This window comes from Alternaria dauci, chromosome 1 (genome assembly GCF_042100115.1).
Source record: "Alternaria dauci strain A2016 chromosome 1, whole genome shotgun sequence".
Classification (NCBI taxonomy): domain Eukaryota; kingdom Fungi; phylum Ascomycota; class Dothideomycetes; order Pleosporales; family Pleosporaceae; genus Alternaria; species Alternaria dauci.
The window spans coordinates 88,503-105,831 of record NC_091272.1 but is presented as its reverse complement, the minus strand read 5'-3'; the positions used below and the strand labels follow the sequence as shown (position 1 = coordinate 105,831).

Sequence of the window (17,329 nt, the reverse complement as noted above, 5' to 3'; positions counted from 1 at the left end):
GGGGAGATTGTACCGCAGTATTATTCAGCGCTAGTATGATCAAAGAACTTACTGACTGGTTCGTTGGTTAGAAAGAGGTGGCCAGGTTTTGTCGCGAGTGGCGCTGCTCCTGGTAGACCTTACACGGGCGGCTGTTCCAAAGACGTAGCCATTTCAACCAAGCCACACCGGTAGAGAGGCTCTGCCTAGGCATCTAAAGAGGCACATATAAATGTGGTCCGCCTCTTCTTTATCTTCACTGCCATAAATCTCTACATGTTCCAAGAAAGAGAGCTATGATCATGCTACGTGGGGATCTGCGACTTATGAACGACTTCACCAACGCTAATTTCCTCACACACATGCACCAATATTTAGACTTTTATAAGAATGAAAGAGGCTTCTAGAAGACGGCGAAGAAATAACAGGTAAAAGTAGATACAACGGCGTAGTGTAAGCATGGGAAGTGTATATTCAACATCTATCAGACGCCCCCTCGAATATGTGATGGAACATAATTCCATCATTAAATCACGGTGCTACTGCAGTGCAGACCCCAGTTTCCCGATCGTCTCGCAGAGCATCTTGTTTATCCTCTCTGCACTCTCAGGCGTGATGATGTGTTCATTACCCCTGACCAGAATCTTAAGCCCGTCTTCCAGCGGGAAAGACACCACAGTGAGAATGCAAGGCACCGAATCAGGATTCTGAAACCAATGGAGCCTAGCAGTGGTGTCTTCAAAATCGAACTCGGGATGTTCGTTCAGGTTCTGGTGCTGGAACACAGAGTCATACTCCGTATTGGCTGGCCAGTCTGTGGATGTGCGGACTATCTCATCAAATCCCATTGAATCGGCTTCCCCTAGTGCGATGTACTGTTCCTGAAGCGATCGTACCAGTTCAGGTGCAGTTGTCATTGGATGGACCCGTGCTCGAACTGGAATGATGTTTAGGCAAGGGCCGACAATCTTGCTGATATCCGGGATATTAGCATTCCGGCCAGCGACCATGTATCCATAGACGACATCTTGTTCTCCGGTAATCTGTGAGAGAACCTGTGCCCAAGCAGCACTGACGACCGAAGCCAAAGTAAGACCAGTCGGAACATGTGGCATGCCGATGTTATTTTCTGTCTGTATCTCCATTGGAGTCATGCCACGTCGAATGCTCGGACCGAGTATCGGGGTGATTTTAGTTATCCGCGAACCTTGGAGGACCTTGCGCCAGTGCAGAGCTGAGACTGATTTTCTGCCCTGGGTATATGCCAGATACTTCGAATGGACATGCACAGGTTCCACGGGTTTTCCAAAGTAGAAGGCGAAAAGTGTTCTGACGAACGATGGGAAACAGACCCCGTCGTACTGGGCATGCGTAATGCGGATCGCCAGAAGGTGTTCATTGTATGCGCCTCGTACCAGCATGAAAGCAGTAGCCAACTCCAGAGGTTCCGTGGTCCGACTGTCCTCCAAGCAGACAGCGTCAGCTGCTTCTCCAACAGGCATATCAAGATGATACTCCCTGAAAGGAACGTGTGGGTTACGAAGGACAGCTTGCCAAAGTACTCCGTCAACATATACAAATTTGGTTCGGAGTATGGAGAAGTGTTCAACAAGAGCGGTGATGCTGGGTTGGAGTCGTGGGGCGTCAACGCGGGTCCCTAGATTGAGGTAGAAATAATTGAAGGCCAGGGGATGATCGTTGACACCTCGGGTGACGAACAGATTCTGCATCCATGTGGTGGGGAGGATGTCGATAATATCGTTTCTATCCACATTGGAGGTATGTGCGGGTATGGCATGGAGAAGATAGTCTTTTTGGGTCGTCGAGAGCAGGGAGAACGGTTGAATCGGCTTCTGTTCAACTGCATGTTGAGAGAACTTAGCAACAGTGGCCAAGTTGACGAGCTTAGGGTGCTGGAAGATGTTTGCGATCGTGAGGTGAATGTCTTCTTCGCGCGCTGCGGCGACAATCTTCATAGCAGCAATTGAGTCCCCGCCCAGCTGAAAGAAGCTGTCTTCTAGTCCAATACGACTAGGGTCGATTCCAAGTACTCGCGATAGTATCTGCTGCAGTTTGAGCTCTGCAGAGCTTAGTTCTCGTTGCAGGCTTTCCTGGCTAACCCCTGTGTGCGTTCTTGTTCTTTGAATGAGAGCTTTCCGATCGACCTTACCATTCTGGTTGATCGGGAGTTGATCCAAAACTTGAATTGATTGTGGAACCATGTAAGAAGGTAGCTGAGATTTGACGAGTTCATCCAGCTGCTGTTGGACGTCCTTGACCAGTTGCTGTCGCATTGGCTTGTTGCTCAACGTCCGCCGTCGACGTTCGGCATGATCGGTTGGGAATGAAAACATCAATCCTGCCTGGTCACTCCCACCATTGATTTGACGAGGGTAGAATATCGCGTCGAGGCCACCATGCTGTGAGTATTTTCTGTTCCAACTGATCTTCACTTGGCAGCCTGCTGCTTTGGCCATATCGTCCAGGTCAACGGCAGAAAGGCTTGGTACCCCCTCAGTTTGTTGATCAACCAGAGAAGTCCAATCCATGTGGACCGGTTTTCTAGCCTTTTCGTCGTCCAGTGAACCCAGAAGGCATTTCCCAAAAAGAGTTTTGCTGTTGGGGATATTGCTTATGGCCAAAGGACGTGTGCTTGCAACATCCTTGATGCGCTGCTGGAGAGAGTCACGGTTGAGATTCTCTTCCTGGAAATCAATCCACTCATCGTCTGGGATAGTCTGGAGCCCACCACATGGCGGGTTCCAGGATCGAGAGTAAACGACTGCCGTATAGCGGTAAGAGCTAAGCTCGTTGGTCGCTCTCATTCTCTTGGGTTGGATCTCCACATGCTGGACCAGATCAGGAAGCCGATGTGTCAGTGAGGTAAAGAAGCCAGGATCGACCAAAAGCTCTTGTTCAATCTGTTCCATATCCTCAACCAGACGTCGAAGGTCCTCTTGACTGGCCTTCTCTCCAGCCATGAAGAGCGCTCTGGATGCATAGAATTCCCGGCGGAGAGCATGAGAGCGAATGTCCCCAAAGAATAAAGTTTTGACCCCGTTCACCTCGAGTAAATCCCGTACCACATTGAACAGATACCCTTGGCTTGGAAAGTACTGGACCACGGAGTTCAGGACGACCAAATCAGCCTGGAGCGGCCGCTCCACCTTGCTGATGTCGGCCGCTGTAGCCTTGTACATCTCCACTTTGTTGGCAAGTGAGGGGATTGACCTGGCTGTGCCCGTAATGAAATCGACTGCCCTTCTTGACGGCTCAAATCCGGTGTAGTGTTTTAAGCTGTCTCCGAGGTTGAACAGGATCATGCCAGATCCTGATCCGATCTCAAGAACGTTGCCCAATCGCCCGCCAACCTTGTCGTGAATCGATTTGATCGTCTCATCCAACCACTCCTTCATTTCAGTCTTGTCGATATCGGTTCCATCGTACATCGATGTCCAGCCGATGAAATCTTGCCCGACTGTCCCAGACTGAATACCATCGATTGGAGCATATGTCTCCGTGTCGAAGCGTTGCTCCCACGCGTTGACATGCTGGATCTGGTTGTCATCGCTGTTCTGCCCGCTAGTCATATCGGACTCTTCTTTGAGCGTGATATAACCAAATAGCCGCTGTTGTTTGTCTTGTCTTTGGTCTGCTACAAGAACTGCGTCCCGCACCAAGTTGTGACCGCGAAGGACGGCTTCAATTTCTCCTAGCTCCACACGGTTGCCGCGGATCTTTACTTGCCCATCGATGCGGCCGAAGAATTCCATCTGCCCATCTTGGGGTCTCTGGCGAACGTAGTCCCCGGTGCGATAGGCTCGCATTGTTTGGTTTCCGATTGTGACAGTCACAAAACGGTCAACATCGCGGTTAGGGTCGGTATAACCTCTTGCAACGCCATCTCCAGTGACGACGAGCTCACCGACAACACCAAGTGGCACCTGGTTCTGTTCTGGATCCATCACGTATGCTCCTGAGTTACTGATAGATCGTCCAATAGGCACACCATTGACACATTTCTCATCTTCAGAAAGGATGTACAGTGTGCTCATGACCGAGTTCTCAGTAGGGCCATATGCATTGGCAACGATCTTGTTCCTCACAAGATCACGAGCCCTGAAGACGTCGTCTGTGTCGGCTTTGTCTCCTGCTACAAGCAGGGTATCCAAGTTGCCCACTGTGTCCGGAGATTCGGCTAGGATGTAGTTCAGCAGAGCAGGTGTGATGAAGGCGATCCGGATCTGGTATTCCCTAAAGGCGCGTGCTAGGGCATCCTGGTCCAGCACAGTTGTCGCATCGATGCAAGCCAGAGTGCCCCCATTCAGGAGACAGGTGTAGATCTCCCATGAGGATCCATCAAAAGCGAGATTCGCCATATGAGCCATCGCCCCAGATGACTTGAAATGCTCCATCTGGTCATGTTGCGCCAGGCGTACTATGCCACGATGTTCGACCATGACTCCTTTAGGCTGACCAGTAGAACCAGATGTAAAGAGAACGTAAGCGAGACTAGTCGCAGTAGGTCTAAGAGCAGGATCCAGTTCGGTGCTTGTGAACTCAGAATTCTCGTCTGCGTCCAAGATGTCCATAATGTGAGCAAACTCAACATCCTTGAGCGCAGTGCCTGGCAGCCGGATGTTTGGGCCAACCAACACCATCTTGTTGCCCTCAATGGTCGAGAAGATGGCTTCCATTCGCTTTTCGGGTGCCTTGGAATCGAATGGTAGGTAGGCCAAGCCAGCTTTGAGAATACCAATAAAAGCAACAATTGCTTCACAACAACGATGTGCCAGAACACCAACTGCTGTTTCTGGCGCGAAGGACTTCGCCGCCAGGAATTTCGCAAGCTTTTCCGATTGTGAATCCAGCTCGGCGTAGGTCAGCTCTTTCAGTGCATCCTTGACAGCCACTCTTGAAGGTTGCATAGCGGCTTGCTGACGGAAGACGTCGACAATGCTCGAATCCCTGGAGTAAGCTGTTTGATTCATGCGAAGGAGTCCCATTTGGTCGAGCTGGGTGTAAGAGTGATCGGTCATGAGTGGCACAACGGCGACCTGTGTCTCTGGCCTGGCGAGACAGTTCTCGAGGATGCTGGTAAAGACAGACGCCAGCGAACGTATACTGTCAGGAACAAACAGCTCTTCCGAGAAATATATGTAGCCTTGTAGACTGTTATGCTCCTGGAAGAAATGGAACTCGAGATCGAAACGCGAGGTAGCCAGGCCTTCCATGACTTCGGTCTCGACACTTTCAAGTTTGAGCTTCCCTATGTCTTGCTGCGAGTGGACAGCGAAGGCGACCTGGGCGAGAGGGTTACGGGAAGGGTCTCTGTCGCCTTGTAATGCAGAGACGATTCTCTCAAAGGGTACATCCTGGTTGGCAAGTGAGTCTACTACTGTTTTGTAGGCCTGTTGCAATAGCTCTTCGAAGGTCTCATCCTGGATCTTCATGCGGATGCATTGGATGTTGACGAAAAATCCAATTAGGTCTGCAACTTCCGAACGGCTTCGGTTCGCATTAGGGACTGCGATAGTTGCATCATCTTGGTTGGTCATGCGATAGTGTGTGGCCCTAAAGACAGCGAGGAGGACGACAAATGGAGTCATCCCACGTTCCTTGGCAAAGCTTTGCAGACTGTCGTAGAGCTGGTCACTGATGTTGAGTGTCTGTGTGCCAGCTCTACCGGAGAGGGTAGCTGGTCGAGGTTTATCGTAGAGGAATTCTGCTGGCCGACTTCCATCTAACTGGTTGATCCAGTAGTCAAGTTGCCGTTGATGCTCTTGAGCCTGCTCTGGCTGTCGCTGCCAGACAGAGAAGTCCCGGTATTGGATGGGCAAAGGCGGTAAGCAGGAGTCGAGATCTTCATTGCGGATCGCGGCAGCGTACAGAATGCTCAGCTCTTTCTCCAGAACGTCTACTGACCAGCCATCTGAAACGATATGATGCATGACGATCGAAAGCACATGACAACATTCGTTGATCCGGAAGATGGATGTCCTCCAGCCAGGCTCATGTCGTAGATCGAATGGTGTCTTCTGATCCTGTTCAAGGGCCTCTAGCAGAATCTCATCCTCGTCTGAGCAGATGTCAATGACATTGACTTCTTTTCCTCCACGGAAAGGATGAACCTTTTGTAGACTTTCGACATCATTGTTGGAGAATGTTGTCCTCAGGGTTTCATGACGGCGCTCTATCGCCTGCAACGCAGCTTGAAGCGCAGGTAGTTGGAGCGGACCTCTGATGCGGACCGCCAGGTGCATGAGATACCAATCTAGTCCTGGGTGTAGCTGTTCGAGGAACCAGAGTCGTCCTTGCGCAAACGATTGAACGACGGGTCCCTGATGATCGATCCTGGCGATTGTACTCTGACTTGAAGTGGAGGCGTGGACTAATCGTTTTGCTAGTTGGCCAAGTCGCTGCGCCTGGAAAACATCCTGAACAGAAAACGTCAGGTCGACATTGCGCGCCTCGCTCACGAGCTTCATAGCCGCAATGGAGTCACCACCCAGTCGGAAAAAGCTGTCATCCAATCCGATAGAATTGGCATCGATCTTGAGCACCTGCACCCATAGCTTTTGTACCGCCATCTCTTGCTCTGTGGTTGGTGCTCGTTTCCGAATATCGTTTTCCTGTGTACGTAACTGGGCTAGTTGCTCGGTCGAAAACGAGCCTCCGATCTCGCGTAGCCGCCTTCTGTTCAGTTTGCCAGCGGTTGATATCGGAAATTCTTCTAGTGTAAAGTAGACCTCAGGCACCATGTATCCGGGGAGTCGCTGAGATAGCTCGTCGTCTATTCGAGCTGGGTATACGACATAAGCTCCGGAGCTCGCATCGGACATCTTCCCATTGAGCAACTCTGAACTCGCCTTCAGGAAAGCTGCAATCATCGGCTTTCCTCCTCTTGGCGAGATGAGTTCAACTGCTGTCTCCTTGATGTCTGGGCCATGTTGGTAGAGACAATGTTCAATCTCAGCAAGCTCAATGCGTTGGCCCCGCACTTTGACTTGACCATCTTTGCGGCCTACATAGACCAGATCGCCGTTTAAAGTGTAGTAGACCAAGTCGCCTGTCTTGTACAGTCTGCCTCGCCGCCCACTGCAGCCTTCCCAGCCTCGGAGCAGCCAGGGAGGATCATTGACAAAAGCAGTTTCTGTCTTCTTCGCATCCTCTAGGTAGCCGCGTGCTAGGTTCGGTCCCTCAACCAATAGTTCCCCAACTGCGCCTAGCGGTGCTAGTCTGTTGTGGTCATCAGGATGAGTCACCCAGGCGACCGACGCAATTGGCTTTCCAATGGGTACTGGATCAATCCCCTGCATATCGGGATTTGCGACACAAGAGACGCAACATTCGGTAGGTCCATAGGCATTGATCAGTCGTACGCGGCCACTCCAGGTATTGTAGTCTGAAGCACTGACCTGCTCTCCGCCGAGAACCAATGTCTTCAGCGATACAATACTTTGGGGGTCTAGGATCCTCGCAACAGCTGGAGTCAACAGTGCCCATGTTGCCTTCATGGAATTGATGGTGTCGATGAGATTGTCGCGGCGCTGACTCTCTGAGGGAATGCATATACATGCGCCATGAAGCAGTGCTGTGATGATTTCCAAGATGCAGGCATCGAAGGTATAGGCAGCGAATTGAAGAACCCGCGTATCTTCCGTAATGCCTAACGCTGGTCCTTGACACAAGCAACTGGTGGAAACGGCCTTATGCTCCAGTTGAACACCTTTAGGTACACCAGTGCTACCTGATGTAAAGATGACATACGCAGTGTTGCCTGGCTGCACCGCGGTCTGAGTGTCGTAGGGCCTAGTCGATAACTGATCGATAAAGTCACCGCTGATTTCCACGACAGTTGGAATGCTTTCAGACCAGAGCTTGGAGTACTGAGCCGATGTGAGCACTATGTTGGCCTTGGTTTGCTTGAAAATTTCTCGATGTCGAGAAATTGGATGGCCCGGGTCTAGCGGAGCAAAGGCGCCTCCTGCTTTTAGCACAGCCATCATGGCTACGACCATCCACATTGATTTTCCGAAGCAAAGAGGCACAATGGACTCTGCTTTGACACCAATGCTAACCAGATAGTTCGCTAGCCGCGACGATCGTTCGTCGAGCTCCTTGTACGTCATCACACCGTCCCAGGCACAGATTGCATCCGCTTCAGGCCGTGATTGTACTTGGTCCAAGTAGACATCATGGACACAGCGCTCGATAGTTGGTGGTAGCCTCTGATTCCACTTCCATAGCTGTTGTTCATCGCTCGGCGTCATCGTTTCAACATCTATGACTCTTGTGCTGGGGTCACCTCGGGCTAGCTGCTGCATGACGAAGCTTAGCTGTCCTAGCATCTTTTCAACCTGCCACTGTTCGACTAACCGCGCGTCAAAGCTGGCCGTGATTTTGACACCCTCTTCAGCCAGCTTAGCCTGCACCATCAACGCATACGTCGTGAAGTCCTGCAGACCTGAGCCGTATTCCCACGTTCCAAACGCGTCGTCTGATTGGAAAGCGTCATCTGCAGGCTGCACTATCAGAAGCGTCTGGAAACTGCACGCGCGTTCGGTGTCTGGTCCTAGCTTGGCAATCCGTTGAAGGCCCGTTTGCTCGAACGGAATCATCTCAGTTGCCTGTTTCTGTACTGTTTCGAGAAATCCCAGCACAGTAGAGTCTCTCTGCACACGTATCCGTACCGGTACTGTTGCAATAACAGGGCCCACCAGGGACTCTATGCCAGTCATCGGTGCGTTTCGACCAGTAACTGTCGCCCCAAATACAACATCGTCTGAGCTGGTGTAGCCGCTCGCAACGATTGCCCAAGCGGCGCGGACGAGTGTTGAGATTGTAGTGTTTGAGGTTCTTTTGGGAAGTGGTGGGCATTGGTACTCCGCCGTTGCATCAGCGACTGGCTGTTGCACCTCAGGCAGTAGTGGCGGAAAAACGTTCGCCTCACAGTCGCTGAGTGTGGTCCGCCAGTATGCTGCAAGAGCGTCTTGATCCATCTGGCCGAGATACTTGATGAAGTTGTTGAAACCAAGCTGCTTTGCTGGTTCTGCGCCGTTGTATGCTGTTTGCACAGCACTCAAGATGTGGTTCAGCGCCCAGCCATCGTATATCGCGTGGTGAATTGTCCAGACGAACCGCCTCTTTTCTCTGAGAGCGTCTCGTACCAAGGCGTACCGTGCAAGCGGCTCGCCAAGCTGCATAGATGACACCTTGTCTTGAGCTAGGTAAGTAGCCAGGTCGTCTGCCTCTGCCCACTCGAGTTTGTCCGCTATGACAGCCTGCAAAAGACCAAGTGACTCATGTATCACGATTCTCGTTCGCAATATCTGCAATGACTGGACTGCCTTCTCCCATGCGATTCGGAAGGCTGCCTCATCTACATGCGGCCGCAACTCCAGCACGGTCTGCATGATGTAATCGCCCGGTCGCTTCACAGTCAGCGACATCAAGCCTTCCTGAAGCGGCGAGCACGGGTATATATCCTCAACCAGACCCCTATCGACGTTACACTTGGTGGCCACCTCGTGGTGTATTTGCGTTGCATCAACCTTGGGATTTAGGAGAGAGAATGGGACGATGTCGTCGCTTGGAACATGAACGTACTCCTGCGCTACAGCGGCCAATTGGATGAGTTTGGGATATTGAAAGACCTTTGCGACCGTGAGTCGGATGTCATCGTCTCGAGCCATAGCAACCAGCTTCATGGCTGCAATCGAGTCCCCACCCAGCTGGAAAAAGCTATCGTCCAGGCTGATTCGGTCCGGATTGATGTGAAGTACACGCGCCATGAGTTGCTGAATCTTCACTTCTGGCCTGGTAAGCTCTCTCTGGAATTCCTGGCCTTTGGCTGTCTGAGTCTGAGTTTTCTGCGTGAGAGCGCTCCGGTCCACTTTGCCGTTCTGGTTGGTTGGCATAACGCCCAGGAACGTAATTGTCTGGGGAACCGTATAAGGAGGCAGCTGATCCTCAAGCATCTCCTGGAGCTGTTGTTGAATCCTCTGTAGGGTTTGTTGCCGTAGCGGAGTGCTACCCAGACTGTGTAGGGGTCGTTCTGCATGGTCGGTGGGAAAATGGAACAATACCCTGTTCTCTCCTTCACGCGGCTGGTATCGATGGAATATGGCGTCGAGACCACCACGCTGCGAGTGCTGCCTGTTCCAGCTGACTTCAACGCGGCAGTTGGTTTCATCCGCCAACTCATGTAGGTCAGTAGCAGACAAAGACGACAAGCACTGTGCCTGACTATACGCTGTTAAGCGCCAATCTTGAGTGTCAGGCAGCTCTGTCACTGCATCGTCTATCGAGTCGACCAGGCACCGGCTCAAAATCGTCTTACTATATGGGATGTTGCTCACAGCCATGGTGGATAGGCTGGAATGACTCTGCAATTTCGCCAAGAGAGACTGGCGATCTAGCTTTTGCTCCGTAAAGTCGATCCAGTCGTCGTGTTCCACGTGTCGAATCACTCGCTCTTGCTTTCGCTCATTTCGTGGCTTGGCATAGATGACAGCGGCAAAGCGATAGCAACTCAGCTCATTCGTTGCCTTCATCTTCTTCGGCAAGATTTCGACATGCTCTACCAGATCAGGAAGGCGCTGCGGCAATGAGGTGAAAAAGGCTGGGTCCACCAGGAGCTCTCTTTCGACTCGCTCCATGTCAGCGATTATGCGACGGACTTCAGCCTTGTCTGCATCATCGCCAGCCATGAACATTGCCCGCGTTGCAAGAAACTCTCGATGTAGCGCGTAGGACCGCACATCGCCGAAAAAGATGGTAGAGATGCTCTCCAGTTCAAGCAACTGTTGCGTGGTCTTGTAAAGGTACTCCAGGCTTGGGAAGTACTGAACAACTGAGTTAATCACTACGAGACTTGCATCGATAGGCTTTAGCCGATCAAGGTCGGCCGCTGTGGCCTTGTAGACTCTGACCTTGTCTGCAAACGTAGGTATCGATCTGGCTGTGTGTTTGACGAATTCCACAGCTTTTAGAGATGGATCCAGTCCAACATAGCTTTCCAGACCGTCGCCCAGGTTGAAAAGAATCATACCGGTCCCTGTGCCTACCTCGAGGACCTTGCCAGGCGGATGACCGTTGAGCATTGTGTTGATCGTGTCGTCCAGCCACTCGTTCATCTCCGCTATGTCGATCGCGCTGCCGTCGTACATAGAAGTCCATCCGATAAAGTCTCGTCCAATAGCTTCAGGTAGGACTTGAGAGATGGGCGTATAGACTTTGGAATCAAATTGGTCCTCCCACACATCGACATGCTGCGATTCGTCGTTGTCTGTGGGCTCTTGGTCAATCAGTTCGTCGCCCTCGTAGACCGTGACAAAAGCAGCTAGTCGAGCAGTCTCATGTGCATCTTGCTGCTGCTGTACCACAGCTACAGCATCTCGTACAGACCTGTGGCTGCGGAGAACGTGCTCAATCTCGCCCAACTCTATGCGATGTCCCCGCATTTTGACCTGTCCGTCCATACGGCCGAAAATCTCTAGTTGGCCGTCTGTGGGACGGTACCGCACAAGGTCACCTGTACGGTAAGCCTTCACGGCCTCACCCTCGATTTGAATCGTTATAAAGCGATTGATGTTGCGCTCGGGATCGGTGTATCCACGTGCCAGGCCGTCACCAGTGACTACAAGCTCTCCAACGACCCCAAGGGGAACAAGCTGCTGCTTCGAATCCATGACATAGGCGCCAGTGTTCTTGAAAGCACGACCGATCGGCGGGCCATTTGGGTATTGCTCGTGTTTCGACAACAAATAAGATGTGTCGAAAGTCGTGTCTTCGGTCGGCCCGTAGGCATTGATAATCTTGCCTGTGCTGAGTGTTTTCATAGAAATGATATCGTTTCCTCGAGTGGCTTCGCCTCCAACGCAAAGCATATCGAGATTAGCGAAGATCGCAGGCAATTGCTGAACGTAGGTCCTGAAGAGAGACGGTGTCATGACCGCCATACTGACATGTTCTCGACGGAACGTTCGTAGCACAGCCTCTGGATCCAACACTGTCATTCTGTCGATGCACACCAACATCCCGCCCTGGAGGAGTGCACCATATATCTCCAATGTAGAGACATCAAACGCCAAGTTTGTGAGGTGCACCATTACTGGTGGAGCTGGCAGATACTGCATAAAGTTATTGTCCCTTACTAGGTGCACGATACAGCGATGTTCAATCATGACACCCTTGGGTTGACCGGTTGACCCTGACGTGAACATGACATAGGCAAGGCTATCGGCAGAAGGCTTGGCGATATCCTGAGAGGCGGACACATTGTCCACCTGCTCGTTCAGAGCTTCTGCGATGCGCACGAATCTGACATCACTGAGCTTCACATCGGGAGGGTGTACGTCAGCCCCCAAAAAGACAACTTTCTGGCCTGAGAGCGAGGAAAGAATTTTGCTCATGCGTTTGGCTGGGACCTTGAGATCGAACGGTAGATACGCTAGCCCCGCCTTCAAGATAGCCAAAATTGCAACGATAGCCTGACAGCTTCGGCCTGCAAATAGGCCGACCAGTGTCTCCGGAGCAAGCGATTGTTTGGCCAACCACTGAGCTAGAATGTCAGACTTCTCGTCCAGCTGTGCATAAGTCATCGATATCGAAGCGTCTTTTACAGCAATCTTAGATGGACAGACAGAAGCTTGCTGGCGGAACAGATCGACCACGCTCGACTCGCGTGAGTAGGCCGTCTTCTCAACTTGAATCAGACCCATGCTATCGAGCTTGGAGTAGCTGGCTTCCCGTAACAAAGGCAAGGAGGAAATCGCAGCTGTCGGCTCTCGCAGGCACTCTTCAAGAACGACATGGAAAACTGAGAGCATGTTTTCGATAGTATCTGGCGAATAAAGGTCGGTGGAATAGACGACTTCACCCTTTAGGCTATCTTCCTGCTGGAAGAAGTGGAATTCAAGATCAAATCTCGACTTCGGTGCATTATCCAGAGTCTCTGTTTCCAGGCCCTCTAGTGATAGTTGCCCCAAGTTGCGCTGAGAATGCAAGGCAAAAATCATCTGCACAATGGGATGGCGAGACAAGTCTCTAGTGTTTTTGAGCTTGGATACGATGCTCTCAAACGGAACGTCTGCGTTGGCAAGGGAAGCGATCATTGCACCATGGACTTGCTGAACGAGCTTCTCAAACGATTCGTCCTCGTCTATTGTAGTCCGAAGGCACTGCAGGTTAACAAAGAAGCCGATCATGCCTTTCAGCTCCCACCGATCCCGATTGGCGTTCACAGTGCCGATAGTTGCATCCTTTTGGCCAGTGAGACGGAACTGAGTAGCTCTGAAGGCTGCGAACAGCACCATGAACTTGGTGACTCCTTGCGCTTTGCAGAACTGCAGCAGCTGACTGTACAGCGGGCCGTCAATCTGGAACGTTTGCTTGGCAGCCTGTCCAGATAACGCAGCTGGTCGTACTTTGTCGCAAAGCAACTCAGCCGGTCTGCTGGTATTCAGCAAATTGAACCAATAGTTGAGCTGACTCTGGTGCTTGTCAATCTGGGCCTGCTGCCTCTGCCACACGGAAAAGTCTCGATACTGAATTGGCAGAGGTTGGACGTAAGTAAGAGCGTCCCGGCCCCGTGTTGTGGCTGAGTAGAACGCTCCCAACTCGCGAGTAAGCAGATCAGTAGACCAACCATCGGAAATAATGTGGTGCATGATGATAGACAAGACGTGCTCTTCGTTACTGATACGGTAGAGTGACACTCGCCAACCAGCCTCCGTGCGCAGATCAAAGGGAGTTATCTGGTCCCGGTGCACTGCGTCTGGGAGAGTTTGTTCGTCTACATCAATGACGCTCAGCTCCTTGGGATGGTACGTGTGGACGAGCTGCATGCTCATATCTCCGATGGTCTCAAAGGTCGTCCGAAGAGTCTCATGGCGCTTCTCGATCGCATTCAGCGCAGATTGCAGCGCTACCAGCTGCAGCGGGCCCTTGATCCGCACAACAACCGGCATGAGATACCAGGTAAGACCTGGGTAAAGTTCTTCCAAGAACCACATCCGACCTTGTGCGAATGATTGTGCAACAGGCCCGTCATGGTCAACACGAGGAATGGTGGTATCGACATCAGACGCGTCGTCTGGATTGGTCGCTGCAGAGCTCAACTGATCGAGCGTGGGGTTGCGGAAGACGACTGCCACACTGATCTTTATGCCCAATCTGCGCGCTTCGCCCACCAGCTTCATAGCTGCTATTGAATCGCCGCCTAGGCTGAAGAAGCTGTCATCCATACCAATTAGGCTAGCGTCAATGCCAAGGACCTGCGCCCAAAGACCATGCAGTGTCTTCTCCCTCTCAGTCTCAGGTTGGCGCTTTGGTCCATCGCCGTGCGTCCGTAACTGGGCTAATTGCTGTGCAGAGAATGAGGAACCGATCCTACGCAGCCTCTGCCGGTCTACTTTGGCGGATGTCGTCAATGGAAGTTCCGCTATGGCAAAGTACATCTCAGGCACCATATCCCTTGGCATACGCTGGACCAATAACTGATCCACATGCTTAGGGAAGATGACTTGCACTACCAAGTCATTCTCAGAAGTCTGATGGATGAGCGCACGGTGTGACTCTTCGCTTAGCTGCACGAATGCCGCCACCATTGCTTTGCCCTGATCTCCCGATGGTACGATGACCTCGGCGGCGACCTGTTTGATGCCTGGCATGCATTGATTGAGGTGATGCTCGATCTCGCCCAGCTCGATCCGTTGACCGCGCACCTTGGTCTGGCTGTCCTTGCGACCCGCGTACACCAGGTTCCTGTCTGCATCATAGTAGACCAGATCACCGGTTTTGTATAGCCTTCCCTGTCGTCCAGTACGGCCATTGGCATTGTTGCTGTGCGTCAGCCAGAGAGGGTCGTGAATGAAGACGGCGTCGGTTTTTGCAGTGTCGTTGAGGTAACCGCGGGCTAAGATCGGCCCCTCGATCAGGAGCTCGCCAATCGAACCAAAGGGGACTAGCTTGTTGTGGTCATCCTGGTCGACGACCCAACTTAAAGAAGCCATCGACGTGCCGATCGTCCCCGACCGGAACTCTCGACCAGTATTGCAGTACGAAGTGCACCAAATACTACACTCCGTCGGGCCATACACGTTCACCCTCACGACATCGTCACGCCATCTCTTCCAATCGGCATCGTCCACGCGCTCCCCACCAAGGACGAGCACTTTCAGCGAGGTAACCGTGCTGGGGTCCAGGAGACGCGCGACGGTCGGCGTCAGTTGCGCCCAGTTAACACGGCTGTTGTTGATTACCTCCGACAAAGCGCCACGGCGATCGTCATCAGACGGGACACAAACACAACCGCCGAATATCAACACCGTAAAGATCTCAGCGATACAGATATCAAACGTGTAAGCCGCGAACTGGAGCGCCCGGGAGTCAGGCCCGAGTCGCATCGCCTTGCCATGGGCCAAGCAGCTTGTAGCGATTGCGCGATGCTCCAGGACAACGCCTTTTGGAACGCCAGTACTACCCGAGGTGAACATGACATAGACAGCATTTGATGGCCCGGCCTTGGAACGGAACTCGGCTTGACATGGTAACTGGTCAACAAACGTGTTGTCGATTGCGAGAACCTGCACGGTCGCACGTGGCCAGAGAGCGGCGTATTGCTTGGAAGTAAGGACCAGCTTGGTGTTGGTCTGCTCGAATATCCGCTCGTGGCGGGCGCTAGGATGCATTGGTTCTAGTGGCACAAATGCGGCACCTGCCTTCAGAACGGCCAACATTGCTACCACTGCCCAGATCGACTTCTCAAAGCACAGTGGAACCATTACCTCAGGCCCAATGCCTTGACTGGCGAGATAGCCTGCCAGTCGTGTTGACTGCTGGTCCAACTGCTCGTAGGTCATCTCGCCATCCCATGCGTGTACGGCGCACGCATCCGGTCGAGCTTTGACTTGCTCTTCAAACAGGCTGTGGACGCAGCGATTGACCACTGGCAGAGTTTCGCGGTTTCTCTCCCATGTCTTCTCGACACCGAGTCCGTTGACGTCAGACAGTAGCATTTCCGGCATGTTTGATTTTGTGGAATGGCTTGTTGGCTATTGTTGGACTAAGGTTTGTGCAGAAGAAATTGACTTGAAAGATGTAGAAGCTGCTAATCCTAGTGTATACGAATGTGCGATTTGTCCTGTCGCAACCTCGTGTCATTTTATCTATGTCAGTCGAGATGCTCGCGAGTATCGCTTCACAGATCGAGACTAGTACATCTGTACGGCCAAGATCGAACAAGAACTTATCCACTGGACGAGCCCCGACGCTTACTCGATCTATCGTTCGGCGACGATGGCCGAACTTCGACGCGCTCATCGTGCTCGTCTCAATTTAAATCCCTGTTGAGCAAAGAGGATACTATTCGGACCATATCGAGTCAGCAAGCGTTACGCGTTCAACCGAGAAAGTACCACGAAGCCTCTCGATCTCGTCGGATATCCCACGTAGGCAGTCCTGCGACATGAGACGCTCGTATTGTGGATACGCAGGGGACGATGCGGTGAAAGCTATGGACCAACATGCTCACGACTGCTTTCTCATTGGAGGAGTACGTTAAAGCTACTCGGCTCTCACAGTCTCACCATGTCATGCAACTCTTCGTCATACATATTTGACGACCGCTGCTTCGAAGGAGCGCTGCTCGAAGCGATCTCGGGATGCCGTGTTTGGATCTTGGAGAAAGTTTCTTTGCGGGCCTACCGTAGCGCGCGGCCGGGGGTTCGTTTTCAGGAAATCCGTCATGTTACCTCTAGCACAGTCTCTACGTCGTTTAGACAAGCAAAAGTAAGATTTACACGCTACGAAAGGTTGATATGGCGATTTTTCCATTATCCAGCACCCCCCTGCGATGTGCGGTTTACCCGCAGCTGGCACTCCTCGAACAACTGACAAACGGCTGAGTCCAAGAGTTATCATTGTATCTCGGACGCTCGGCTTCTTATTGTCCGAAAGGCCTCCGCTTGAACCGACGACAATGACAGATATCCTAATGTCACCATCTTCCCCGCCACTGACGCACGGATGGGGTTCCTTCACACTACTCCCACCCCCGCGACTCAACGGGTCCCGTTTTTCGGGCCGTGCGGGTGGCGTTGCTCCGTCTGACCCGAGCGCATTTGCGATGTTCAACGGAGACCAGGAATCAGGAATGCGCATCGCGGGTCAGACGCGGGACTTCAGCCGGCGCAGCTGCGGACGACGCGACCACTCATGCAGTCAGACGAAATGGCGGCACCGCTCCGATGCAAGATTCGGCCGTAAACAAGCTTGCCGAGCTCATCTATTGCCGTCTGCTGAAGTTTCATGCCGTGGAGATTGCCGAGTCGACATGGATGGCTTG

General features: G+C 52.2%; 1 protein-coding gene across 1 annotated transcript; it reads right to left on the bottom strand.

Moving 5' to 3' along the window:
* Positions 1-518: 518 nt before the first annotated feature.
* On the bottom strand, positions 519-16,010 carry ACET3X_000014 (uncharacterized protein; the record flags this gene model as incomplete). Its single annotated transcript, XM_069446676.1, has 2 exons — positions 519-2,101; positions 2,150-16,010. The coding sequence occupies 2 exons, from the start codon at positions 16,008-16,010 to the stop codon at positions 519-521; spliced, it is 15,444 nt and encodes a 5,147-aa protein (XP_069310256.1).
* Between the last annotated feature and the right edge of the window lie 1,319 nt (positions 16,011-17,329).